This window comes from Paroedura picta, chromosome 2 (genome assembly GCF_049243985.1).
Source record: "Paroedura picta isolate Pp20150507F chromosome 2, Ppicta_v3.0, whole genome shotgun sequence".
In the NCBI taxonomy this organism is placed as follows: Eukaryota; Metazoa; Chordata; class Lepidosauria; order Squamata; family Gekkonidae; genus Paroedura; species Paroedura picta.
In genome coordinates, this window is record NC_135370.1 from 130097018 (window position 1) to 130116801 (window position 19784).

A 19784-nucleotide genomic window follows, 5' to 3' on the forward strand; every position below is an offset into this window, starting at 1 on the left:
CTGAGCAACGACCCAGAATACCATAGTCCAAGTCCAATACTTTACATACTGGGTTCCACTTCTTCCTCCTAGTCCCCAACTCATCAGATTGAATTCTAGCACAGTGGAATACAGATTACTGGACAAGCACCAAATCCACTGAATCAGATGACTGCTCTGTGACCGCTAGAAATCGCATTCAAATCCTCTTTGGTTTATAATGCCTCAGTTAAAACTGCCAAAGCATTTTCAGCTTTTCCTTTTGGTGTTTACAAGTTTATTTTCTTTCTCTTTTAAAATGGGATTCAGAAGACTTGCTGAAACTACAAGATTTTAAGTCAAAGCCTGCTTAGGCCCCTTAGTTTTACTGAGATGGGAAGGAAGGGCTGGGGAGAAAACATTTATTTTACATATTCTCCTCAGCTGAAGCAAATGAGAACTCAATCCCATTTCATGGAAGGGAGTGGCAGAAATACTGTGAAACTCAGAAATATTTTTTTCTTCCATTCCAGACACATATGCTGGAGGGGATGAGAACAGTGCCTTTGGTGAAGGGGGGGGAGAGGTAAGTAAACATGCACTTTTTTCCTTTTTAAGTAATGTAGGAACAATGCATGGAAAGGTATTGTAAGGTGGACCACTAGGCCCACATGACCCTAGCATAATCCCTGGAGCAAAACATCCCCAAAGCAAAACATGGTAGATAGCTGCACTTCCAAAACAAGAATTGCTTGTTTTCCAGCAACTGCATTTAGCAGTCTGTGTGTGCTGGAACACAACAACTCACTGATAACACTAACTCTTGTTGGCAAGATAGTCTGAGGAGATGAATGAAAGGAACTAGTAATGGATGTTAACTTTAAATAGTTGCATACAGGGAACAGAAATAGGGGGCCTGCCTAGTCCTATTTAGAACAAAGTCCTTACCTTGACATTTTGAAGAGAAGCCAGCTCCACAGCCTTCTGTGCTAGGGTTAGCAAGTTTGCTTCTTGGGAAGTCCGTCGCCTTCTCCGGGTGCTCTGGATGACACCACCTCTAACTCCTCCAAAGTCATTTGACCTCTGGCTAATACCATCTGTTACGGCCACCTGCTTTTCTCCCTCTACTGCACTTTCATATGGGCCTGGTTTCTCCATTTCACCTCCAGCCGGCATTTCCCCGTGTTCTATTTCTACTTTGTTAAGCTGCGAATAGCTTTCTCTGGAGCTGCTGAGTGTTTCAGACTGGTGCTGAAACTGAACTTCTGGATGCTGTTGTGGTTGCCAGTGATGAGACAGTGCATTACCAGGATACTCCTCAGCTGGCCTAGATGCCAATACTTCCTCTGCAGCAGATGCTGGCAGAACACCTTCCTTTGAGAGTCTTCGTGATCTCCTTGGGAGGGAGATCTGAGCTTGAGGTAGTACAGTCTGTGGGTTCTGTTCTGTTAGGGCTTTCAGAAGCTCCTGATTCCTCTCAGAAACTGGGTGAAACTGATGGGCAACCATGTGATGCTGGGTAGGCTGGGGCGGTGCAACTACATGAGGCTGTGCTACAGAGGCAGCTTGCTGGATGCCAAAGGCCTGCACGCTTGCCTGTGGGTGATGCTGCTGCTGTGGATAGAAGTTCTCAAAAAGCTGCAACTGTGGAAGAGCTTGTTGCTTTTGCTGGGTGGTGAAAGCTGGGCTGGAAGAAGTGGGAGCCTGCTGAAAGACATGCAACAGCTCAGGATGCTTCTGGCCCTGGTGGCCGAAGGCGACCTGGAAAGACTGCAGAGGCAGGGACTGAGTCTGCTGTTGCTGCTGCTGTTTTTGCAGTTGTTGATAAGAATTCATCTGGGCCTGCTGCCTAGCTAGTGTTTGCTGCTCCAGATGAGCTTTCTGCGACATCATCTGCTGGACAGCATCTCCATACAGGTCTAGTTGAGACACCACCACACCTTTCTCCCGATTTCTTTTCAGGGTACCTTGATGGCTGTAGAAACCTGGGATACTCGCGTTGGGATGCCCTCCTTTCTGGCTGCCTCCGTAAACCATCCCATGGTTCCATCCTCCAGGCTGATGCTGCCAACTGGTATCATCCCTTTCAGCAACCTGGTTTCCCATCAGTGAGTTCTGCCACTTGATAGTAGCCAGCTGCTGGGGAGTCATTCGTGACTCACCTCTATCAGGAGCATAAATAGAGTTCAGCAAAGCAGCATTGCTAGGGACTCCAGTGAATACACCTGATTTGGAAAGCTCCATTGCTTGAGAGGAAGGTACGCTGCCTCCATGCCCATAATACTGTCCTCCTTTAAGATGTTGCTGCTGTGCCTCTTTCATTGGGACACTTTGCTCATCAAAAAAGGCAATCCTTTTCCCAGCCCTCTTGGCTGAAGACTTAGACTGAGCCTGCAGACTCATGGTTCAGGCTGTCCTCCCAGAAACAAAACAAAAAATCAGATTAGCAGCCAACCCATTGTTGCTGTTAGAAAAGAAGATATGGGAGATTTTTAAAAGATAGATTTTTTTTCACTCTCCAATTAAATCCATGTTGAGATGTAAAAGACTCCAATTTCAACTTGTTAGTCAGCCCTCTTTATCCTCTGGAATTCAAAGGGATTGACATTGACCTGAAAGCAAATCAACAGAGAATTAACTTCAGGTACACACTTCAGTGTCACAAATTTCAATAGAACTGTTGTGTAAAGCTTTGTTGATTGTTATGGAAAGCAATTTACAGTTATATGTCTGCTAATCTCCCTCCCTCCCTGGTCCCTTCTCCAAATTCACAAACTTCACTCATGGGTGATATTGAACAAGCTACAAACAAACTGCGGTCCCAGCTCCTAAATAGGTTTCAAATTTTAAAGACCCAATGTGACATTATGCTTTCCTTCAATCCTTTTAATATTCTTTTCTTTATATAACTCTTCACACCATCTCTTCTTTTTTTTTGTCTCTCCTCCCTCCCCCCACCCCTGAATCTCTTCACAGTGCAAATTCTTTTGTAGAGACATATTTTACAGCATGAAGCCTAAATACAACATCTGACATTTCCTCATCCTTCTTTTTTTGCTCCTGAATCACCAGAGCTCAGCACAACATGAAAACTCATCCTCAAGCCCTCAAAGGATGCCAGGGAACCTGAGGAGGATTTCTCATATCACACTGTGATTTGAAACGGGCAACAGTAGTATAAATTGTTTACACTGCCACTGCCTGTTCCAAAAGTGCAGCAAAGCCCCACCCTCCCCAGAGATTCTGAAGATGCCGGAGAAATTGGGTACAGTGGCAACCGCAGACAACAGCTGGCTCCAGAGCCAAGTCAAAATTTACAGACCCTTGACTGTATGCCAAAGTTACTGGCAATGTCATGCATTGCTAAGATTTTTAAACAGTGAAGACAGAAAAATTCTCATGACCATTAAAAAAAAGCCCATGTAATGCTCACATTCCTTTAATGAAGTATTTTCAGGCTTTTTAGACTTAATAATCAAAACCAAATATAAGCTTCTCTTAATTAAACATTTTTAAAGATGTGTTTGCTGTTGTTGCAATATACCTGGTACCTGCCTTGCAAGTCACACACTCCTCTCCTGGCTGAGTTGAGGGAAGAGAATACATATTTTGACACAAAAAATAAGCAAAACTTCCAGTCAAAAACTCAGCCCTATTTATAACATGTTGGTCAACCCCAAAATGAATTACGTCCTAAAGAAAAGCAAAAGTTAAAAAAAGTCGAAGGCATACAACACAATTACGCAAAAACAAAGCGCTAAATTTCAGTTTTCCAGGCATGGAGGAGAAATATCAATCTCCACATTTACAAAGCAACTATCTAAAATCAGGGGGCTTAATTGCTATGAGGCAAATATGAGGGAGCCATGGCCCAGTGGTGTCTCTACATGCAGAAGATAATAGGATTAATCCCCAGTATCTTCCTGAACAGGGTCAGTTAGGAGATGATGTGAAAGGCCTCCACTTGAGACCCTGGAGAGCCACTGTCAGTCACAGTAGACAATGCTGGCCCTGACAGACCAATGGTCTAACTTCAAGAAAGCAGCTTCGTGTATTTATAAAGCAAATATCCCAATCCGCACTCTTAAGACCCTTAAAACCTACTGACAAGGTTTCTCAAACAGATGTACTCTGTCAGAAACTTACTTTGTTAGCTTTGTAGAAATATTACGTGTGGCCTTTCCTTGAAGCAGAATGCTTCCTTCTCAAAAGTCTTTTTAAGGCACATTGGTAGTTAAGGAATAAAACCCCAAGATAACTTGTTACCTGTTACTAGTAATGAAGTTATAGTGGCTGTTTGGTTGCGAAAGTTTGAAAGAGGCAATGGAGATGTGCAAATCTGATAAACACAGGACTTGTCAAGAAACTTGCATTTTCCAAGCTGTGTCTCGGCCTTTCAAACTGTGGCTTAGGCCTTTGGCCTAGTTAAAGTACTTGAAGGTCCCTCTCTGGCAACGTAATGTCTTCATGATTTTCAGAGAGAGACACAGGGTTGAGATGGAGCCAGGGATAGATGCAAGTGAGATCATAGAGCTGGAAGCCTCAAGGCCAGAGACCAAGAGGGAATTTAGTTTTCACATTCCACCTCATTTGTGCAAAGGACCCTGGTTGTGAATACATGTCAGGTCACATATCTTAGCAACACATCTGATTAGCCAACCATGACCAGTAAAGCTTCAGGCAGTCTGGCCTAAAGTAATATAATTCTAGTTTCAAGTGGGTAGCATTTTGTCTGAGGAAGTGTGCCTGCACATGAAAGCTCACAACTTGAATAAATCTTTGTTGTTCTTAAAGGTGCTACTGGACTCAATTTCTGTTATCATTCTAGTTTAGCCCTCTTCAACCATATTTGGGCCTGAAGTAGCCAAAGTGCCCACCTTTTAGACTTTGAAACACCATCTGGACCCTGTAGCTATAGGACTAAAGTCTGACCAAGTATCCTAGGTTAGCTAGTTTATTTATTTATTACATTTATATACCACCCTCCCCGAAGGCTGAGGCCGGTTTTATTATTTTTATTAGTTAGTTTTATTATTTTTGTTCTGTCTTTTTGCATCACTCTTGTATTTGTAACCTTCTGCACATTTCTTTTCAGAGACCTTATCATTATATTCCTATCATGTTATTTGGGTTTTGAGGCTTCAATCTAAACCCAATACCCTAATTTGGGGGGAAAGCTCTCTAAGGGTTTGCATTTTTATTGTGGCAAAAGGCCAACTTTATTCTTTTAGAACATTTCCCCCTGAGCACTGACAAACTACATCACTAAAATAATACCAGTGTGGTATCACTAAAATAATATCAGTGTGGTATCACTAAAATAATACCAGTGTGGTATCACTAAAATAATACCAGTGTGGTATCCTGTTAACTTAAAAGCACTTGTGGCATAAAACTACCCTGGAAGTCTATTGATTTTATCACAAAAATTCTGTTTACCCTAACCATTTAACATATTGGGGTATTAAATCTCATGAGTTTTTTTTTTTTAAATAAAAGTTCCAGAGAAGCGTTAAAATGTCATAGTGATCCACAGACTGGTGCAAACAATCGACTTCTACTGGAGATTATTTACCTCACCACAGTCAGATATATTCTGAGGAAGGAAAAGCAATTCCAAATGCCAACAATGTTAGTGATTAATGATGACAGATGTTTTCCTTCACAGTTCATTTTGGCTTTCCAATACCTTGGGTTCAAAATAAGTGTTTTTGGTTAAAATTTTAAAATAGTTTTATAAAGACCTAGCGGTGGTGTTAGTTACTGAATATGTAGAATGAAGGGTGATTATCCACCAGACCAAAACAACCCACTTCATATGAAAGCATATATCCAGGATCTGGGTGTGTGAACAAAATGCTCCTGCCATCCCAAAAAAAAGAATGAAACTCATCATTTTGTCTACCCAGAGTGGTTTTACAGAAAATACTTTGTATTATAATTAACACAGAGACTTAAAGGTTTGTGGACGTCTTATAAGAGATCCTTTTTCGGAAAGCAAGCTTTTGATTCCAAATTTCACCTATTAAGAACCAATTCATGTATAAATTATGTTGGATTTACTGGTCTCACACACTTAATGACAATTATTTTGAATTCACTAGGCTTCTTAGTTATTTCAGTCTTGCAGCCACCACATTAGCAGCCTAATAAAATAAGCACCAATTTGTCATCCTGGATGGCAAAAATCAGAATTTGTGTTTTGTGTATGTTTAGACATGGAGAAGCAAGGATGGTCAGGGCATCTCTTCAGTGGCAATTTGAGCAATTAGCAGAGGAAGCAGTCAGTCCCCAGTTTTCTATTGTGTTGAGCTATGTGTACAACTTTGAGGCGGTAGCTGGCCTGAGCCCATTATGGGGAAGACAGGATATAAATAAAACAAAACTGATTAAATAAATACTAAGAAATGAAGCAACCATTGCCACTGTGTCCCTGAAAATGCAGGAAGTAGAGAGATGATGTAGCCAGAAGCTTATGCAATGGCGGGTAACACAAATATCCACCTGAGAACAGAAACTGCTAAGAAAGCAGAATCTGATTAGCTTTACTATTTTCACAGAAGCTTTCACAGCAATCAGAATCCATAATTCCTACCCAGGAATTTCCCAGTGAATAACCACGCATGCTAAGGAATTCCCCAAAGAACAGACACCCATTCTTCTAGGTACAGCCTGAACAGTGCTCTGTAGGTTCTGAAATAGTTTTCTGGCATCCTAGCCACACACAGCAGGCAGAAAGAGAAAGTGGAAGGAAAATACCTAAACAGAAGGCTCCACAAAACTAAGAAGGAAGGGCAGAGGAAGATAAAGATCAAAAATATTATTTCCCCCCCCTCCAAATAATGCCACGTGCCCAGAAATGGTAAACTGTAATTTGAACATGTATCACAAACAGTTTACAATTTCAAAAACCACAGGGGAGTGGGAGAGGCAAACACCTGGATTTCAATGAATAAAAATGTTGTTCAAACTGCTTATTAGAAAACAGGATCATAATTACGTCTGCACTATTTTACAAATTAAAATAACGCTTTGCATTGCCAATGCTACTACATGGTTTTAAAAAAACAGAGTGATAATATCAATAGCAAAGGATATTTCTTTATTAATTTACAACAAATATGTATCTATCTGCCTTCCTCCTAGGCAACCCAGGACCCAAGGTCGGCAACAACAATATAAAAATAACAGAAAATTTAATAGAACCAATATTTTAAAATAACTCATTAAAACAATGCATTGATATGAACCAGCCTTTTTCAACTTTTTTACTGTTGAGAAACTCCTGAAACATTCTTCAGCCTTTGAGAAACCTCAGAAGTGGTGCAATTGTGCAGAATATGGTTGGAAATAATAGTTGTGTACACACCTACCTGGAGCCCCTCCTCTTCCCATCCACTCCAAGGTTATCACTGGCCATTTTTGGAGGAGTGGGTGGGTCAACATCACCATATATGGTTATATACACCAGATAAATGTTCAACAAATTTAAAATATATATAAAAAATTAACTGACTCCAACTCATTCAGGGAGCCCTTCCAGGACTGTCAAGAAACCCCAGGATTTCATGAAACCCTGGTTGAGAAAGCCTGATATGAACAGTAATGGTCAATACTGATACTACTCTGGAGCTATCAAAGATACCATTTCTGCATAAGGTATATGCACACAGCCTGTTGAACAAAGAACAGAAATATCTAAGAACTACAAAAGGGACTGAAGGAGTATATTTTGGCAATAAATTCTGGTTCCTGGTGGGTCTCATTCCCAAATAAATTGCTCACTGTAGAACACGATGGTCTATTTCCTATGTTTTAAGTTGTCTCCACTTCTATAGCAATAACTGATACTTAGCCAGATGCTTCTCTCACATATTAAATTAAGATTAATGCTGGCTAGACTCATCAGTGAGTTGCCAAAACAATCTGAATTTGGCATTTTTCCAACATATGCAAGGCCATATGAACATTTCCCTTCTGCAGAACCAAAAGTTACAAAATCAAGCAACAAAAGATCCATTCAGTGTTATCCACAGTCACTCCATAATATAACAATCATTCACATTTCTACTTTTGCTGTACTGGAACACAAAATTCAAAGTTCTGGATTTTTATTCATGTCAAGAACAGAAAATGTTGATACATAACACACACACAAATATGGACTAGTTTATGTTACTGAATATTTTGATTTCATCCACAGATTAGGTGTTCAAATGACATTTAATCAATATTTTAAATAAGTCCACAGAGAGTAGCCTATCCACATCCAGATACATTTGTCATTTGTCACACTGTGGTAACCTGAAATGTATGAAGAATCAACTGTGCATATAGGTTTTGCTGCCTGGTCACAATACTTGATTGAAACCAGATAAACAGTGTTACATAAGTTTGCATTCAATTCCACCATGATCTCTTGATTGGAATGCAACTATTGCATTTCATGACAACATTTACTAATTCATTTAATTGTACACCTCTGAAAATAGACATGTGATTCTGCCACAGCTACCATTAATAAAATGTCTCCTCAGCCCTGAGGTATCTAAAAAATAAACTTTAAGAAGGAAGAGAGCAGATATACAGGTAGATTCCAGCAATTTCCATTTTCTAGGCCAGCTTGACTTCCTTGCAAGTGGCTTATCAGCATGTAGTTTCCCAAAGTTATTTCCTTATCCATTTATACTTGTGGAGCTCACTCCCTGCCTTTGCATTCTGGATGCCAGCAGTAGTATCCTGCAATCTGATTGGAGAACCAGAGAGTTCCTCCATCATCCTTATCCATGGTTTCTCTATATATTTGTGAGCCGGGCGGTGGAACGTGTCCAGCTGTCCAAGACAGAATAGGGCCAATCAGGCTGCAGCCAGCAATGCTGCCTGCACCCTGATTGGCCCTGCCCCTACAGCTCCCGCCCTCCCTCCCTGGACTCTAGCCATGTTCCTCTCGGCCATGCCAGAGACAGAGAGACACACACAGAGCCATGCCAGACCGAACATGAGTCCTCATTCCCTCCTATCACTCCTGCTGAGAGGGAGGCAGAGAGAGATACAGGGAGAGCTGCCCCAAGCTGTTGACCAGCCCTGCTTCCCTCCTAAGAAGGTGCTCTAATTACCTGCTATGGCTCCTGTAGCCATGGAGAAACAGAGACACAGAAAAAGCTGCGGTGGTTGGAGAGAGAGACAGACAAAGAGTGCTGCCCCAAACTGCACACCAGCCCTGCTTCTCTCCTAAGAACGAGCCCTAATTACCTGCTATGCCTCCTGCTGCGAAGCACAGGGAGAGACACAAAGTGAGAGGGAGAGAGAGAGACACAGAGAGAGATCTGCACCTCCTGGACCATTTACGCACGGGAAACTTCACTGCCCCAGCTCCCGTGCAGGAGCACAAATCAGGGGCAGATGAAGTGTACCAGGCCAAATGTTCCCCCATGTGGGTTCAGGAAGAAGTGGGGCAACCTGCCACAACTAAAACTCCAGTCTGCAGCCCGGCATGAAACCTCCAGTACATAAACGGTCCTGGTGTCCCCCATGGCCTAGTGCCCATTGCATTCCTGGTTGCAATGGGCTTTCTTGCTAGTTAAGCATAAAATGCTTTCAGCTCATTTTCCGCTAACCTTTAGATGACACAAAAATATCTTGGGGAGAGAAACAAGAGATGGAAAAATTCTGCTTTTTAAATGCAACTACGTAAACTAACATTTATATGAAATTATTATTACAGGAGACAGCACCACAGGTGAACAATCATAGTCCCAAACAAACTGTCCTATACACTGATAAAAAAATGAACTTGATAGCCTTCACTTATTTGCTTCTGTGGCATTGTTACAAGCCTCAAAGACTGCCAAAATCTGACCATGACATACAAAGTCACAAACTGATAATATATTCTGATGCTATAATAATACCCATAAAACAAAACATTCTCTGAGCGTCAATCCTATTTCCAGTGAAATCTACTGTGTCACAGAATCGTCCCTGCCCTGTCCTCAAAACCGCAGGCTTTCTAAGAATTTCTAAGAATTATAGCTTTGGCCAAAACAGCACCTTGCATTAAAATCAACATTTAACAACAGCAGTTGCTCAAATGTTCATGTTCTATTTCTCTTTTTCAATTTTTACCACTATTTTATAAAATTTGAATCCTATAGCATCTTTAGGACCAAGAAGACCTGGGGATTCCATTGTTTTGAGTGGTGTAATAATCTGCATATCAGCAATCTTCCTTTCCAATCTGTTCTTGAAGTTTCTTTGCAATAAAACAGCTACTTTGAGGTCCCTCATTGAATGTCCTGGAAGGTGGAATCCCCAGGACTGAACAGGGATATTATCTTACTATATATGCTAACAAGTATCAGGCACATAAAAATCACAGGACTGAGAAACTTGTAGGGCAGCGGTTCTCATTCTGATGCCATTACCCCAACTGCAGGCAGCATGCACACGTGCGTGTTCACGCAGGCACGCATGTGCACAACAGTCAGGGCAGTATGGAGGTGGCCATTGCAATGGCCCTGCTGCCCCTGCCCACTGTTGTGTGCTGTCACCCACCACCAACCAACCTGGGGACCTCACAGAAAGGGCCAGGTGACCCCTAGTTTGAGAAACACTGCTATAGGGGAACATTTCAACTTTCCAGAACATTCAATGAAATTGTCTGTCATTAATCACTAACCCTAACATTTTTCTTCCCCCTATGTTTTTGTGAACAACAATTGAACCCAAAAGACTAATACATTATTCTAGTAAGGAATGATCATACTGCATTTCTGTGGATGTTGTGATGCTTTTTGCTACTAATTTACTCTCTCCTTATATCAGTATGATGATGATTTATTTATTTATTAATTCCCTGCCCCCCCCCCCAGTGGCTCAAGGCAGGTCACAATCACATAAAATCCCCCAAGCCCCTAAAACAGTAAAAACTAATACAGATAAAATAGCCTATCGACCAAGAGTTGCGGTGAAAAAACTCATCCTAGACTAAGTTCCACATCCCATTCTAAAAAGGGAGGTGGAGGAGTACTGATGGAGCTCGCTACCGCCATTTTATGAGGGGGGCATGATCTCGTTGCCCGGCCTCAACCGTAGACCTGGCGGATCCCTGTTCCCTGTTCCATTGTCTGAGAAAGTGTGCATGCACATGAAAGCTCACACCTAGAATAAAATTTTGTTGATCTTAAAGGTGCCATTGGACTCAAAAGTTGTTCACAATTTTATTTCATTTGGGAAAATGGAACTGTAATGTGATGTAATTAAATATGTTGTTTACTAATTTAGAATAATAGAATCATAGAGTTGGAAGAGGCCATACAGGCCATCTAGTCCAACCCCCTGCTCAGTGCAGGATCAGCCCAAAGCATCCAAGTAAAGTATCCAACCTTTGCTTGAAGACTGCCAGTGAGGGGGAGCTCACCACCTCCTTAGGTAGCCTATTCCACTGCTAAATTTACTGGCAATTTACTCCTTTTATCTGTACTTCGATGAGGAAATGTGCATGCGCATGAAAGTTCACACCTTGAATAAAAATTTGTTGGTCATAATGTTGTCACTGGACTCAAATTTTGTTCTGCTATTTCAGATCAACATGGCTACCCACGGGGGTGGACTAGATCAGCGGTCGGCAAACTATCGCTTGCCGCGGACCGCTGCCAAGTAGAGGGCAGAGAGGGCGGCCCGGGAGCCCGCGCACGAGCAGCAGCCCCAGCGCAAACGCGCATGCACGGACTGCCGCAAACGCACGTGCGCGGCAGTATGCGCATGCGCGTTTGCGCTGCCGCCATACCGGCGGCCACGGCTTCCCCTCCTGGCCCCTCCGGGTCGTGAGCAAATCGGCCGCTAAAGCTAAAGCGGCCGATTAGCTTGCGGCTCAGCAAGCTTCTCTTCCCTCCCCTCCCGAAGTGAGAAGCTTGGCGGCCGATTTGCTCGCGGCCTGGCGAGCTTCTCGCTTCGGGGGGGGAGGGAAGAAGGAGCCGTGGCCCGACGCAGGGCCGCGGCCCGCGGGTTGGGGACCACTGGACTAGATGACCCCGGAAATCCCTTTGAAGATCCCTTCCAACTGTATGCTTCTATGATTCTGTGTGTGATCTAGCCACTGCTTTAGAGGGGGTCCCCAACTTTTTCGAACCAAAGGGGAACTTTGAAATTCTAACAGAGGCTGGTGGGTACAACCACAAAATGGCTACTGTAAGAGGCAGAGCCACATGCATGTACACAGAAGGAAACCTAAAGCTGGGAACCAGATGAGCAATTTTAACATATACAATGGGGATAAGGAGGAGTGGGACCAATATTCTGTTGGCAGCTGCCACCAAAACAAATTAAAATAATATTATTTTAATTTTCATCAGATCTCCAATGACCGATCTGAAGCCCTCCTGGGCAGGAGCTCTACCTAATTTCTAAAAACAAACGGCAAGTGCCAGGAAGGCTCTTGGCAGGCATCACTGCACTCACAGGCACCACACTGAAGGTATGTGTTTTACACAAAACAAATTTTGGCATATCAGTAAGACAGCTTCCTGGATGATGTAACACTAATGGCCAAACATCAACAACAGAGCAAAGAATTCATTAGAATGTTGTGAAATTAATGTAGTGAAATTAAACAGTAACTTTCTGTAACTAAAAAAGGTAAAGGTAAAGGTATACCCTGTGCAAGCACCGAGTCATGTCTGACCCTTGGGGTGACACCCTCTAGCGTTTTCATGGCAAACTCAATACGGGGTGGTTTGCCAGTGCCTTCCCCAGTCATTACCGTTTACCCCCCAGCAAGCTGGGTACTCATTTTACCGACCTCGGAAGGATGGAAGGCTGGATCAACCTTGAGCTGGCTGCTGGGATTGAACTCCCAGTCTCATGGGCAGGCAGCTTCAGACAGCATTTCTGCTGCCTTACCACTCTGTGCCACAAGAAGCTCTTCTGTAACTAAAGGTAGTATAATATATGTATATGCAAAAAAAAAAAAGAAGCTAGAACAAAGGAGTTTGGAGACCAACAACAGGAACACCATCTCCTCCAGTTGTTGGCCCTGTATCCCAACTATGGTCATCAAGCACATCTACTGGCTACCCATCATGTAGGCTGGCCTGCTCAGCATCCATCAGAGCCCAGGCCTTTTCCATCTTCACTTTGGCTCTGTAGAAATGGGCTTTCTTAATTGGGGCCTCCCTCCTTGAAGATCTTTGGGATATGCAGCAAGGTCAGTTTGCCAGGGCTTTTGAGAAGAGATGGCCTTTTGTACCCTGCTTATTACAACCCTAAGAAGTCTCAAAGCAGCATGCAATAGCCTACCCTTCCTCTCCCCACAACAGACATCCTGTGAAGTAGGTGAGGCTGAAAGAACTATGACTGGACCAAGGTTACCCAGCTGGTGGAAGAGGAGTGGGGAATCAAACTCAGTTCTCCACATTAGAGGTTACCACTTTTAACCACCACACCAAGCTAAGGGGATTGAATGTCAGTTATCTTTTAAGAGAAGGAGGGGACAAAGTTTTGAGGGTCGCTGTTTTATTTTCCATTTTATTATCCATTTTAACATAAAATGTTATTGTAAGCAGTCTTGAACCACAATGAAGGGTGGAATATAAATGTATATCAGTACAGACAGGTGGTGTAGTACAGGCTTTCTCAACCAGGATTTCATGAAAACCTGGGTTTCTTAACAACTTTGGAAGGGTTTCCCAAATGAGTTAATTAATTTTTAATATATTTTAAAAATTAGTTAAGCATTTATTGGGTGACCTGTCAAGATCCAAAAGGCTATTACTGTCAAGATTCAAAAGGCTATTACTACTGGAGAAACAAGCCAATGTAGCTGGAAAAGAAACACACACATACATACACTTTTTATCAGTTTCACCCTACCTTGACTTGGACAATCCATGGATCCATGTCAGGATTACCTCAAGGCTAGACTACTACAATGCACTACAAATGTCTCTCCCCTAGTACAAAATGTGACAGCTCAATTACTAGTGGGCTCCAGGCGTAATATGCATGCCACACCAATCCTCCAGTCACCTCACTGGATACCAATCAATTATTAGACTCAATTCATATACCTGCACGACTAACTTTTCTATTATGTTCCACCATGACAGCTTCAGTCATCTGAACAGAATCTTCAGAAGGTTCCTCCATGCAAACTGGTAAAATTGGCATCTGCCCATATTCATTCTCAGTGGTATCTCCCACTTTGTAGAAACACCTGCCTGAAATGTTCAGGACTTTTTTTGTAGCAGAATTAGCTCTGTAGAGGGACAGAACAGCCTAGAAGGGCCCCTTCATGTGGGATTGGGCACTGCATCACATTGTGCACCACGTGATGGCTTGGGCAATTTGCTGTTTACATGACCACTTAGTTATGCATTCATGTTTCAGTATTCTGCAGTCCACCTATAAATAAATAAATAGAACTGACCCTCTAAGAAAAATACTATATAAACCTTTATGCCCCTATTCAGAAATCAGACCCACTGAATTCAATGGGGCCTACTTACAGGAATGCTGGCATCAGAATGCAGTCCTAGTTCTTTAGCTAATGTAAAAAGCTGTACGCCAAAAATTGAGAAATCAAATATTCTTATTTGGGGTCTTACTGGCTACTCAATAGCTTCCAAACCCAGTTCAGCCTTTTCTATCATGATTGTCTTACATGCAAACCCTGTTATGTTGCCATATTTTCCCAAGGCAAAAGCTACTATAGCCAACTGCAGACTTTTCAGGTGTGTTTCCTATATTGTCATAGCCTTCCTAGGTAAGCCTACTAACTGCTAACACTTCCTGCCTTTTAACATTAAGTTGGGACTTCATTGTTCACAGAAACTTTTGGCTAATTAAACAGTTGATTTCCATAGTAGCCTGTTGCCACTAACATGGTTTTATCCTTCTGCCATTACAGTTTAAGTTTACTAGTGTTGTTTGGATTGCAAGTGTTGATTCATAACCACCCTGGGCATTTTGTTGAAAGGGCGGGATATAAATGAGGTCAAGGAATAATTAAGTCATCCCTGTTACTCCACTCTCTAAAAGGTTTACTATCCTAACAATTTCCCCTTTGTGTTAATTTTCTTGTATTCATAAATTTGTTAAAGTGTTTAAAAAGATTTCCTTCTATTCTTATATTTATTTTTTTAGATAGCATATTTCTATTCTAGTTGAAAAGCCAAGTTCATGACCTCATGTTGAGTAACATTAAACTTCATTTGAGTGCCCATCTGTCAAGAGTCTCCTGCAGCTCTGCCTTCTCCTCAATTTCATTTTTTCCATTTGATCTCACCAGCAGTCACAAAGCTATATAAACCCTTATCATTTAACTGATTTCTATCCAGCTAGGCTAACAAAATGGCTCTCTTCCTTTAAAAACATGTTATCTGAAGTGATATGCAGAGTACTTCGCAATATATGGCTAATAATTCTAATTGCCCATTTCAAAATTTTCTTATTCTATTTATTATTCTTATTATTTTAATATTAGAGAATGTTTCTTTCAATCTCACTTGAATGTCTACATTTTCATTGGGGAAGAAATACATATCAGGAGTAATGTTCTGGATGATAAGACTGTAACTAACTAGCTATCTGGACATGCACAGCATGTAAGATTCACCTCTATGTACAAAAACATTTGTGAATTGTAAGACTGTTGGTGCTTTCCACCCCCGACCCCCAGGATCATGTCCTTCACATTCTATAGGTAGGTACAGTCAGTAAGGTTGATTTTTTTAAAGTAATCTAAGCTAGTAATTAGTGCAGACAGATCAGCAAAGCTGCAACATTCCCCTGCATCTACTGGTTTTAAAAATATCACAAACAACAAGATTAAATTGTCTGCATTGCTTGAACCAGAGCAATGTGCTTTATAAACCACTCAAATGAAGAAACTGCATTCACCCCCACAATGAGACTATTTCCCCCAATAAATTACACATTATTTACCAGTTTTCTCCTTAAAAACCCACTGTATTATGGTCCAATCTCAAAACTAACGCTTAACCATTTTTAACATCTAATCCAATCATGCAGTAGGCTGAGCGCTGCAATTTTTATTTAATCCTGTTAACTTTAATGAAGATAAGCAATGCTAAATCAGGGGTTGCTCCCTCTCCCTTTTTTAATTCATGGGTGAGGCAGAGGAGGTCAACAAGTTATAACACAATATATTAAACTTTGGACATAATACAGAACTGTAGATAAAGTAATGTACCCAACACCACAAAATGCTGGGTAGAGGCCATAACCCGGTGATTAGTTTTGCTTGCACAAATCTTCCTTGTCATCTTTCCACCTTCATATTTCGCTAAGGGGTAAGTGGGCAGAGATTAGGTGGGGCCGGTCTGGGTGAGGGGCCAATTAGAAGGCATGAAGCACCTTCCGATTGGCCCCTCACCAGGACAGACAGTTCTAGCCAATTGGGTGAGACACAATCTAGGCCCTCACCAGGACAGGCCAGAAAGCGATAGGGAAGTGGCAGGACACCGTGAGTACAGAAGGAGGCCTTACTCTGGGGCCTAGAAGCACAACCGGGGCTCCGGGTGTGCTTCTAGGCCCCAGGGGAAGGTCGCACACCGCCAGGGGGGGGAGAGGAGGCCTTACCACTGGACCCAGAACTGCCACACCCGGGGGCAATGCCACCTCTATGTGTCTGATGGGTGGCCACGGTGGGGGGGGGGGGGAGCCTTTCAAAGCCCGTTCTTACGAATGGGCTTTGAATCTAGTTGTATAATATCTCCTCTGGAAGGCCTTAAGATGCTGAACTGAGAGAATCATTACCACTTGAAACACAGAATACTAGGATCAGGGCCCTGACTCAATAAAGCAGTTTCATGGCAAACCTCCTGGTCGTTAACTGATATAGGCAATCAAGTTAAATATGCATTGATTTTTACTTAATATATAAAGTAGCCCTCTGCTTTGTATGTTGATTGAACACAGGGGAAGAAGCAGGCTTGTCCTGACCCTGTTTCCATATGATCACCAGGCTTTCTTCATGGTGTGAATGTGGATGAGCAGAGGAAGGGTCTGCATATGAACTCCCCCTCCCTGTGATTGATATCCTGCTTTCCAAATGCTGCTTCCTCTGTGTATAGGTGCTGTGCTCATGAGCTAACAAGCATGCGAGGCCAGGGTTGTGCAAATATTATTGCCACATCATCCTATAGCAGGGGTAGTCAAACTGCGGCCCTCCAGATGTCCATGGACTACAATTCCCAGGAGCCCCCTGCCAGAATGCTGGCAGGGGGCTCCTGGGAATTGTAGTCCATGGACATCTGGAGGGCCACAGTTTGACTACCCCTGTCCTATAGATACGAGTGAAACCTTGGAAAATACCTAAGAAGAGGTTTCTTTTTAACTGTATTCCTTTGTTAGCACAACCTGAGCAACTTTTATTCACAAACTAGCTTCAAAGCCCGTTCCTAAGAACGGGCCTTGAAAGGGCCCCCCTCCCTGGCCAGGCAGCTTAAGATGGCTTTGGGCTGCAGCTCGCAGCCAGATCAAGTGGTGCGGGTGGGGGCTGGGCAGCTCATTAGCAGGGCCAACGGAGCTCCTTAGTAGGCAGTCAGCAGGCTGGGAGGCCCTCGTGAGCAGACCCAGCCTAGCAGACCAGGAAGTCCTCGTTAGCAAGCCCTCCACCATGACCCTTTGCCCTTACCTGCTCCTGGCTCCAGGCACTGAGGCTTCTGAGAGCAAAGAGGCTAGAGTCCAGGGATGGAGGGCGGGAGCTGCAGGGGCAGGGCCAATCAAGGCCAGGCTGGCTGCACCCTCATTGGCCCTATTCTAACTTGGACAGCCAGACACGTCCCACCCTCCAGGCTGTTTCATAAATATATAGAGAAGCAACAATGGATAAGGATAATGAAGAAAAGGAGCCATACTCCACTAATGTTCCAGGAAGCATATAAGAAAAACAGCTGTTTTTTAATGGGAAACTATTGTAATCCACACTTAAACAAAAACTGTTCATAATTAGAAGAAATGTAATGCAAACCATTATAGAGAATGCTACAAGCTCCTATTGGGACTAGGAGGTTTCCAACCCAAATTTGTTGGCACTTCTATAATTCTGAGAATGGGAAGTGGGCATCAGTGGGCATCCCTTTCAGCTGTTTAAATGTATATAGATGTATGTTGACCCAGTCTAAGGATCCAAGAGACCAACTAAACTTCCCCTTCTATCTTTGTTTGAAAATAACATGCAAGAGGCTGATGGAAATGCCAAACTACGAAACTGTTTTATTTTGCTTTTAAGGGTAAATGGTGAGGTAGATAGAAGGTAAGCAGGCAACAGGAATGAGGTAGCTTTGTATAAATATAAATAATAGTTTATTAGGAACAAGTAGCTGCTTAGCTGTACAGGCAAGTCTGGGGAGAAAGATTTCTTAGCTGTTACTGCCTCAATAAACAAGCAGAAGTTTCTTTTGTCTCAAAATACACTTACATTGGTGAAGGCAGGAACATTCTCACAAGTTCCAGTATCCCTTACTATGATGATCCCCCTTTTCTAGGAGCTATTTCCCTTAGAATGAGTAGGGATCACCCGCCCCACCCCTTAACTAGGAGCTATTTGTCTTAGGCTTGAATGGGGCTCCTTCTTGAGCCTCACTCGTTTAACCTTTCTTCCCAGTCAATTCTTATTTCTTAGCAGGCAATCCTGACACTCTCAAACATACAGTTGTATTTGAATCCCCAATCATTCGAGATTCCCATATAGGGGTTAACACATTGACCATTTACTGCCTGTCATGGCACCACAACAAAATTTAAACAATGAAGACCAAGACCAATTGCAAAATGTTGCTATGTTGCTATGATGGAGGTAATTGTTTCTAAATAGGTGCTTCCAGCAGACACAAAGCTAATGCCTCCTGGAGCACTTTCCTTTTCAGTGAGGGGATGAAAGCTACGGTTAGCTCCTTGTTTTGGGCAAGTGGGCACCAAGAAACATATCAATGGGAGTAATGGAGATCACTACACTAGACTGTAAAAACTTTAAGCAAAGCCCGACAAAAGAGCATCCATCTGAACTTATCATTTATTAAGAAAGACAACCAAGTCAAATTCATAAATATCTGTACCTTAGTGGAGCTTTTATTTTTGGCTTCATTATTTCCCCTTAATGTTTTGAGATTCCCCAGCATAAAAATTATCTGCTCAGCCACTGCGTAATCTGAATTTGGTATGTGGCATTAAGGAAACAGCCTTGGGAAAGGTCATAAGCTAGCTCTTGTCTTGTGGAGGTTTGTCCACATCATGAAATGATTGCCTATTGTGACAGATACTGCTGAGAGCAAAGTAGTGAACTTACGATAAGTGGGTGCATGTATGTATGCATTAAACTACAACTTGACAAAATTCACTGCATAACGTTTTGTCTACACCAAGTCTGCCTTCAACCACATGGTCACATCAATCCAATTAATGAAATTCAACCAATTCAAGCCTTGTGAATAGTTAGCATGATTAAAATTCCTGCAGGCTGCCTGCAACCAGCCTTTTCCCTCCCACTCACCACCCACTGTTCCCTGAAGTGGGAAATGACAGCAGCACAGCCTTCCTACACACTGGAAGCCTAACTGAAATGGGGAAAATTTGTCTTCTGTACACTGAGATCCCAAAGAAAATATCCTGAGTGTTATGAAAAAAGGGTGTATAGTACCCAAATAAGAAGGGGGGGTGGAGAGAGGGGGAATACCCCAAATCAGGAAGTAGAAAATAAAACCATAACTACAATTCAGCAGTTTTACCATCCTGAACAGTGACTGAAATCAGACATCATTCCAAGCCATGATCCTGTGCTATACAAGTGAGCTTGTTCCCTTATA

The 19784-nt window shown here is 42.5% G+C and overlaps 1 protein-coding gene across 4 annotated transcripts in view; it reads right to left on the reverse strand.

Annotated features, from left to right (window-relative positions):
- Positions 1-19784, reverse strand: part of MIDEAS (mitotic deacetylase associated SANT domain protein) — a 115672-nt gene that overhangs the window by 36011 nt on the left and 59877 nt on the right. For all 4 annotated transcript variants that reach the window (XM_077322724.1, XM_077322723.1, XM_077322725.1 and 1 more), the window contains one exon: positions 907-2570. In XM_077322724.1, the coding sequence (XP_077178839.1) occupies positions 907-2361 (1455 nt within the window). In that variant the 5' untranslated portion in view covers positions 2362-2570. The remainder of the gene's footprint in view (positions 1-906; positions 2571-19784) is intronic.